The sequence below is a fragment of the Mus caroli genome, chromosome 15 (assembly GCF_900094665.2).
Source record: "Mus caroli chromosome 15, CAROLI_EIJ_v1.1, whole genome shotgun sequence".
Taxonomy (NCBI): Eukaryota; Metazoa; Chordata; class Mammalia; order Rodentia; family Muridae; genus Mus; species Mus caroli.
Genome location: NC_034584.1, coordinates 78,166,263 through 78,175,554, shown reverse-complemented (window position 1 = coordinate 78,175,554; position 9,292 = coordinate 78,166,263). Strand labels below are relative to the sequence as shown.

The 9,292-nt window shown below is 48.6% G+C and overlaps 1 protein-coding gene across 2 annotated transcripts in view; it reads right to left on the bottom strand.

Annotated features, from left to right (window-relative positions):
- Pnpla3 (patatin like phospholipase domain containing 3) overlaps positions 1–8,542 on the bottom strand; it is a 21,137-nt gene extending 12,595 nt beyond the window's left edge. For both annotated transcript variants that reach the window (XM_021183805.2, XM_021183806.2), the window contains exons 1-4: positions 8,314–8,542; positions 5,275–5,507; positions 3,793–3,858; positions 2,086–2,295 (exon numbers count right to left, since the gene is read on the bottom strand). In XM_021183805.2, coding sequence (XP_021039464.1) covers positions 2,086–2,295; positions 3,793–3,858; positions 5,275–5,507; positions 8,314–8,500 — 696 coding nt within the window. In that variant the 5' untranslated portion in view covers positions 8,501–8,542. The remainder of the gene's footprint in view (positions 1–2,085; positions 2,296–3,792; positions 3,859–5,274; positions 5,508–8,313) is intronic.
- Positions 8,543–9,292: the final 750 nt, after the last annotated feature.

Sequence of the window (9,292 nt, the reverse complement as noted above, 5' to 3'; positions counted from 1 at the left end):
GATTTCTGAGTTCGAGGCCAGCCTGGTCTACAAAGTGAGTTCCAGGACAGCCAGAGCTATACAGAGAAACCCTGTCTTGAAAAACCAAAAAAAAAAAAAAAAAAAAAAAGGAAACCCCCGATTGTGGTGACTCATTGTCACGGTGCTAATCAGAATCATGTCAGGAACCAAAATTAAAAGAGCTCTGAATTGGGGGCACAGCTCATCAGTATAGCTCTTGCCAAGAACCCACCAGTGAGGATATATGGAGGCATGGCTGGGCTGTGAGGCCTTACCCATAATCCACCAGTGAGGGTTGGGGGCATGACTCAGTGCTCTCTCTTTGCCTGGCATACCTGAGGCCGTGGCTTCCATCCTCGATAACACAAAAAAAGAAAATCCAAACGGCAGGGCCATGCTGCTGTTTTATTTCAAAATATTTAATGTGTGTGTGTGCGTGCGCGCGCATATGTGTGTGTCCACGTGTGCACATGGAGAGCAGAGGACAATTTATAGGAAATTGTTACTTTCTCTTGCTCTGTGGGTTCCCAAAAATGAGCTGGGTCCTCAGCCTTGGCAGCCAGCACCTTTACACACTGAGCCATCTTAAGGGCCCATAATTTTTTGTTGGTTTTTGTTTTTGAGGCAGGGTCTCTTTCTGTAGCCCTAGCTTAAACTCACAAAGATCTTGTTGCTTCTGTCTCCTGAGAGCTGAGGTTAAAGAAACCCACCTTGTTTGTGGGTGTGTTTTTAAGATTTATTTTTTATATTTTTATTTATTTATTTTATATAGGTATTTTCTTTGGAGGGGGTTGTTTTGCTTTTTTGTTTGTTTGTTTTGGGTTTTGTTTTGTTTTTGAGACAGGGTTGCTCTGTGTAGCCCTAGCTGTCCTGGAACTAGCTCTGTAGACCAGGCTGGTCTCAAACTCACAGAGATCTTCCTGCCTCTGTCCCCATCCCCCAAATGCTGGGGTTAAAGGTGTGCGCCACCACTGCCCAGCATATATAGGTATGTTCATGTGTATACAGGTGGTCACAGAAGCCACAGGCATTGGTGTTCAAGTTACAAGCAGTCCTGTACCAGTATGGGTGTTAGGAATCAAATTCAAATCTTCTACGAGAACAGAGAATGTTCTTCACCTCTTAGCCATCTTCCTAGTTAACTTTTAAAAAGCTTTTTAAAACTTTATTTATTATGTATTTTATGTATGAGTGTTCTGCCTACTTGTAAGCCTGCATGCCAGAAGAGGGTGTCTGATCCTATTATTGTCGTGAGCTGCCATGTGGGTGCTGGACCTCTGGAAGAGTAGCCAGTGTTCTTAACTGCCGAGCCATCTCTCCATCCACAATTTGCTTGTTTGTTTTTTGTTTTGTAAGGAAGGGTCTTTCTAGAAAGCCCAGACTCAACTGAAGCTCTCCATCCCCCTGCCTCAGTCTCCTGGGTGCTGGAATATAGGTATATACCACCCCACCTACCCTTCTGTGGGTAGTGCCAACTGTTGACTTGACACCATCTAGACTCACCTAGGAGACGGACTTCTAAGCACACCTGTGGGAGTTTATCATGATGGTGTTAACTGGGGCAGGAAGACCCACCCACTGTGAGTGGCTCTGCTCCCTGGCTGGCATCCTTGATTTTACATGTCGGGGAAGGGTGCTGGGCTGTAGCTCACATCCATCACACCCTGCTTCCTGACTCTGGGCTCCATGTGACCAACTACTTGCTACAAGCTCCCGACAACTGGCTTCCCTGCCTTCGTGGACTGTACCTTGAACTGTGAGCCTGAATAATTTTTTTTTCAGAAAACTTCTCCTTGCCAGGATTTTTTTTTAAAATCATAACAACAGGAAAAGAAACTTAGACACTATTCATTACCCCTGACTTCTTAGCCCCGAATTCCTAGGTGAGTCTGAACTCAGGGTCTGTCCGTGTGACCCCTGGTAAAGGCTATGGCCAGGAGGGTGATCACTCAGCTTTAGGATAGCAACCTTTTCTAAGTCACCATCATGGCATAATCTATTTCTGTCTGCTCATGGAGGGACTAACTGGTATCCCCAGCTATCTGGGGGTAGGGGCAGAGAGTGGCAACCCAGCACCCGGCTCACCTTCACATCCGACGGGAAGAGCGCTCTAGTCAGAAGTTGGAGGTTCCTAGTGCAGAGGCGGAGGCTGAGGTTGGTGATATTCACGTGGAAGAAGTTGGTGGACTTGACTTTGGGGCAGATGTCATGTTCACCGTAGAAAGGTGACACCGTGATGGTGGTTTTGGCATCCAGCACAGGGACGTTGTCACTCACTCCTCCATCCACATACCGCTGTGGGGAAGGGGAAAAGGGGGGAGGCTGTGTTTTACAAGACACTGCAGCCAATATGGTGGTCTGGGAACCACACTTCTAGGAGCTTCTTCCTGACTTTCAAGGTTACGGGTACTGTTGCCAAGGATGCTCCACCCCCCCCTCCCCCATGCAAAAGTGCCAGGCAAAGACACATGGAGATGAGAGTCCACTCCATGCTGTGCTTCTTATGTCCTAATGCCGGGTGGACACCCATAGGTGAGTCGCTACTGTGTGCATAAAGGGGCCATTATAAACAAAGGGTGTTACATGTACTGGGGATGGTATGTGATATGAACCCTGCACCAAGGAGTCACAAAACCAGACTCCCTTTGGAGATCTAGGACAAGATATTCAATTGAGCCTGTTTTCTTGTAATACTTTTCTTTTGTTTTTTGGGTTTTTTTTGTTTTGTTTTGTTTTGTTTGTTGTTGTTGTTTGGTTTGGTTTTTGGATTTTTGAGACAGGGTTTCTCTGTATAGCCCTGGCTGTCCTGGAACTCACTCTGTAGACCAGTCTGGCCTCGAACTCAGAAATCCACCTGCCTCTGACTCCCAAGTGCTGGAATTAAAGGCGTGCGCCACCACTGCCTGACAATACTTTTCTTTTGGGGAGAGGGGGTTACGGGCTGGCCTTGAACTCATGACCCTCCAGTCTCAGTCCCTGATTGCTGGGATTACATCTGTGAAAGTCACTGTGTCATGAGAGAGTCTTATGAAGCTAAGGCTGGCCTTGAACTCTTGACTCTCCTGTCTAGAGGAAACCTAGGCGTGCATTCTAGGGAGTGTAGGGACATCGCCATAATGGTCCTGCGTCCCTTCCACTTAGTTCTGGAAAGATCCCATGCCTAAATTGCATCACAAGAGGACGGGATCAGTATCAAGATCAAAGACGTGCTTAATCGCTAGGGTCTTTGTACACTCAGGCATATCCTCATATTTATCAAGAAACATAAAACAACAACAACAAAAGAAAATGTAGCTTGTTTCGCTCTTGGGTGTGATGACACTTGTCTTTTAGTCTTAGTACTTAGGCGGCAGAGTGAAGCAGAGGCAAATGTTCTGTGAGTTTAAGGCCAGCCTGGTCTACCTAGAGAATTCTAGCCAAAGTCACATAGTAATACCCTGTCTAAAAGATTAAAACAGAAATAGACAGCTAGCCTGTATTCTCATGAAAATCAACTACCTAACAAGAGTAATTTAATTGCTAAGCATCTTACACTTTAATTAGGCCACCAGGAGGCTCCCTAGGGTGCTCAGGACCAGATTAAGGGAGCCAGGCCAGTGTATCCGACAGACAGCAGGCAGGAGGTGAGGAAACTCCTGGGGGTATAAGTCTGTGGTCAGTCTGCTGGGGATGTATGACTTCTGTCCTCAAGACTCAAGATCCCAGCTCTGCAGTTAGATACAGTCATGGGAACCTGACCCCAGCTCATTACAAATGGCAGGCCCAAACACTCAGCTGACCCCCAACACTTACCTCGCCTCGGAAGGAAGGAGGGATTAGGCCAGAGAAGAGGGGAATGAAGCAGGAACACACCAGGGCCTGTGAGAAAAAAAGGAGTAGACAGTCACAGGGTACAGTGCCTCCCAAGTAAGCAGCGCAAGTGAGATGCTCTCTGCACACAGTAGGGTTTTTTTTGGGGGGGGGGGGCTGTTGTTGTTTAGTTGTTTTGGTTTTTCCAAGACAGAGTTTCTTCTTGTAACCCTGGCTATCCTGGAACTTGCTCTATAGACCAGGCTGGCATTGAACTCACAGAGATCCGCCTGCCTCTGTCCCCTGGGTGACAGTAGGTTTTTTTGTTTTTAAATATTATTTATTTTTATTTATATGAGTACACTGTAGCTGTCTTCAGACACACACCAGAAGAGTGCATCAGATCCCATTACAGATGGTTGTAAGCCACAATGTGGTTGCTGGGAATTGAACTCAGGACCTCTGGAAGAGCAGTCAGTGTTCTTAAACCACTGAGCCATCTCTCCAGCCCATTTTATTTTTTTAATCCCTGAGTGAATGAATGACGCTCACGCTTGTATTTGAGGCTCATAGGTCTCTGCAGCAATGACAGGTCCTTAGCTTTACTAATCCCACAGTTCAATCTTCTGTCCTTGACCACCAGGTTGACCACACCGTTGACTTGGTGGCATAGCGAGTTGGAATCACACATCTCACCCAGGCATTACAGGAAGCACAGACCTGGGCCCTCCCTCAGAGCTCTCCTGAAGCCAGTTAGGGGTCATATAGAGCACACTGTGAGAACCACTGTTCTGAACAGCACACTATCCACTGAGAACAGATAGGTGTCCACTGTTCAGAAGCTACTAGAAATTCAAATGGAGGACCAGACTGCCTGCAGGGATGCTGGGCACAGGATGCCTCACAGGGAGTCACATTCACTCACATGCAGCCATTCATTCAAGAACTATAGAAAGTATATATCCATACAATATATATGTATATATATGTGTGTGTGTATATATATGTGTGTGTATATATAGAGACATATATATACACACACATATATAAAGGCCAAATGTGGCATTTTGATATGGCAAAAATGATCTTCTCTGTGCAAGTTCTGGCAATAGAAGCAAATAAGAATGGATCCACCCTGGAGAAGCCTCATTCAAAAAGCCAACCTTACTGTATAACATGCATATGTTGAGGTATGGGACACACCCAGAACCAGTTCTCTGAGTCTTAAAGGAGGAAAAAAAAACAACTTGTGGTAGGGTGCAGCCCTACAGTCAAGCCCTTGCCTGATATGACCAAGGCCCTCTCTCCCATCCCAGCACTGGAAAAATGAAGAGAATTAAAGAGTCCTGGCATAGTAAGGCTTCCGGGTTAACAGACACAGTCCCTGAATGTATAGCATTCCCATGGCTCCAGTCCAGTGAGACAATGACAGCCCTGCGTTGTTGTGCTTTCATGTGACCACACCCAGAGAGGCAAAGGGCTTACATCCACGACTTCGTCTTTGGAATGGAACTCAGACACCAGCACGTTCTCCCCATCGGACACTCTGGTGAGTGAGATGTAAACCTTGCCAGAAATGACCTGGTGGACATTGTCTGGGAGGCTCTCCTGGAGCCCGTCTCGGATGCACTTGTTAATGTTGAAGAATGGGTGGAGGGTGCTAATGTTGCGGCTCCTGGCTTTCCGCACGAGGTCCATGAGGATCTCCATTATACGGCCTGTGACAGAAGATAAACACATAGAACAGGGTACCACACTGGCGAACAGAAACCATCACACAGACACAGAACTTGTGAACTGTGGCTGGTCCTAATTAAGATACCGTAAAGCACATCCTGTGTTTTGCTCAGGGCTGGGTACATTCAAGGTGGTTAGAGGTGACACCCTATATTCCAAAGGTTTGCTAGGTGACATTATCTCATTAACAGTAATTAACAGTCATTACAAAGTGGTAATATTCTGGGTATGACTCAAAAAGAAAAATCAATTTCACCCTTGTCTGACTTTATTCAAGGGAACAACTAAAAAAAAAATATATAAAATAGCCTTTTGTATAAGGTATTTCCTGGATGGTGCTAAGGCAGGTCTTCCAGTGGCGCATGCTCATGAGAATTCCACCTGCCTGTCTATAAAGCCACAAGCCACCAACACATCAGCATTCCAGCCTTGCCACAAATGGACTCAACATCAGACAGCACAGAAGAAATAATGTAGGCCTGGACCTAAATGTAGATCTGACCCCTACCCCTTACAGAGGAAAGCAGTCTGCCATCTGTCTATACCACAGATTGACTTTAATTTAAAACAAACAAATGATTATATATATATGCATATGTGTGTAGGAGCTTATGGGCACCACATGTGTGCAAAACCCTGCAGAGGCCAGAAGACAGCATCACATTCCCAGGATCTAGAATTATAGGTGGTCAGTAAGTTGCCAAGCTGGTTCTCTGTAAGAGCAGTAAGCGATCTTTACCACTGAGCCATCTCTCCAGCTGCTAGACTGCCTTTTTTCAAGGAGAGTTAAAATGTATTCACTTCTGGAGGCAGAAAGGATTGTGTAAAATAAGGTCTATAAAATGCTCAATCCAGAAAAGACTGTGTAAGCGGCTAGGCTCCATGTAAACCTCTAAGCCCAGACTTCCCCGATCACACAGTAGGTACACAGCATATTCACAGTCCATCTGCCCTCACTCTCCAGACCAGCCCTCTTTGGCTAATCCACTTATGACAACATGAATCCTGGTTCCATGAGGCCAGGCATATCCCAGCCTTTTCTGATCCAACTCTAACTCTCACTCCCAGCAAACCCTACCCCAAGCCAGCCTGCTGAGCCTGGCTTGAGGGTGAACTCACACTCTGGTGGCCAATTTCACCTACCTCCTCTGCCAAGTCCAGCCAAATGCTCAGATGCCCCAACCACCTGTGCCCGTTCCAAGCCCTGGGCAATGCACCTTAGCAGCTCCCACCAGAGATAATCTGTAGTTCTGTGCCCTCTCTGTGACCTGACAGGACAGCCCCAGGCTGTCCCTGTCTTCTGAGCAGTTACAAACACCCCACTTTATCAGTGGTTCTCAACCTTCCCAGTGCTGGAACTTTTTAATACAGTCCCTCATGTTGTGGTTGCCCCCCCCAAATATACAATTATTTTCGATGATACTTCATAATGTAATTTTGCTGTTATGAATTCTAACATAAATATGTTTCCCAATGGTCTTTGATGACTCCTGTGAAAGAGTCATTAGACCCCCAGAGAGGCTGTGACCCACAGGTTGAGAACCATTGCTCTATATGAAAGTGGGTGTACTTAAGATTCCTGGGGTCAATGCATTTAAACCCTGTCCCAATAATCATCCATCGCTATTGGACTCAGAACTCTCCATTTAAGAACTGCCTTTAGTGCCGAAGCCCAGGGTGTGCAATGGCCACTGGACTAATCTAGTCTTCCCAGAGGCCACTCTCACTGCCCTTTACTCCTGGCTCCCTTCTCACTGGGAAACACAGACAAGCAGGCACACAGCCAGATTTGCTTGTCTTCTAATCCCTGATTCTCATCGGCTCAGGGTCTGCTCACTGATCCCATCCAATAGCAGAGCTCCGCTCATCATCAGGGGCTTTCCCCTGCCTGCCAAAGTCTCTCCCTGCTGGCTGTGGCCAGCAGAGAGCAAAGAGTAAAGTGTTAAAGAGGCCCCAGATCAATGAGGGTTGATGTGGGACATTATCATGCTGCCTGGGGACCTTTGGGTGTCAGCAGTTCCCACCCCACACCCCGTGGGCACTTAGCCAAGCCCTGCCCACAACCCCAAAAGCATCCGGCTATGACTCTGGGGAGAGAAGGCATCACGTCCTAGTAGTTTAGTGGGGGAGAGGAGAGTAAACTCGCCTCCTCTCGCTCATGGGTGAATGGGCAAATGTTTAATTAGGCCAAGATTCAAATGCCCTGAATGTCAGTGACATCGATCTGGGAAGGGCCGCTTATCCAGGCTAGTGAAGATAGGAGAGGGTGGAACTGCACCTGTCTGGGAACCCATTCCAGCTTCTAGGGAGTGTTCCAAATATTTCTCTAATCCACGTACCCCGCCCCCAGCAGCCACCTCTAAAGGCAACCAGAGCGTTGGACTGCCACTAAGGGTGTTCTAGTCTGGGTGCCTTCTGCCCTTCCTGGCGGCACCCGCCATGGGACACTAGCCAGAGCCACACAGGACAAACCTTCTGCGGCTCAGGGACCAAAGGACCCGGCAAACCTGCGTCGTTCCCTGCTGCTCAGGGATGACCCAGCTGGCAGGACCAGAGCGCCGGAGCGGGTCAGGAAGAAGATGCTCGGAGCGCATCTGCTCCAGCCGGCCCCGGGAAATCCCACGCCAGGTGACAGGCCCAGTGTCTCCAGCTGAGTGCTCAAGGGCACCGGGAAGGATGAGAGCTCTCCGGACAGGTTTCTTCGGGCACCCCGGAAAGTGTTACCGATTCCCCAGGTGTAGCAACCCCTCCCCGCACGCGGGGCCTGGGTAGTGGCCGTGGACGCACCGAGAGGGAGACTGCACACGAAGGTGACCGCGTGCAGTGCACCGGCCGAGCAGCCGAAGAAAGTGCGCGCATCGCGGAGGAGGTGCGGGGCGCGCTCGCTCAGACATAGCGTAGCCCCGACGTGGTAGAAGCCCAGGAAGCCGCAGCCTGCAAACGACAGGCTCCAACGGCGCTCTGGGTCATACATGGTGCTTGAAGCTCCGGGCGGCGCTGCAGCTCAGCTCTGCTCCCCGTGTTGCTGCTCTGAGCTTAAAGAGCCGCAGCCGCCTAAGCTGTCCTCGGGTGACGTCAGCTGAGGCCCCGCCCCACTCGGACCATGCAAATAAGCCAGTGGGAGGCCCAATGGGCGTACTGGACTCATGCCCCGCCCCATGTCCGCCCGCGTGGGCTTTCCCAAATCCTAGGCTTGGATGCTTGCTGGGCAGAATGGCTCTTTGAATAATACCCTTCTCTTTCAGGTTCTGGATGGCACGCCGGTGGCACTCTCTCCTTTTCTTTATTACACGAGAGATGCTACCATCCACACACTGTCTTTCCTTTATTTTCATGTAGGGTGTCTGTTTTTGCAGTTATTTATTTTGCTTTCTGTTCGTTTTTAATTCATGGAGAGTTTTCTCCCTCCCTCCCTCCCTCCCTCCCTCCCTCCCTCCCTCCCTTCCTTCCTCTTAAAAAGATACTTAGCCACCCCGCCCCATGTTTATGAGTATTTTGTCTGCATGTATGTCTATGCACCATGGGTGTGCAGCGTCCAAGGAGGCCATAAGAGAACGTTAAACCTCCTAGAACTGGAGTTGCAGCCGATTGTGAGCCATCGCGTGGATGCTTGGACTCCAGCTCTGGTGCTCTGTAAGAATAGTTGTGGCCTCTACCGCTGAACCATCCTCTCAGCGCCTTGTTTAATTTTACAGCACTAAGAACCTCGGCCCTCCTGCATGCTAGGCAAAGGCTCTACCACTGCGCTGCCCTGGGTCCCTTTTTC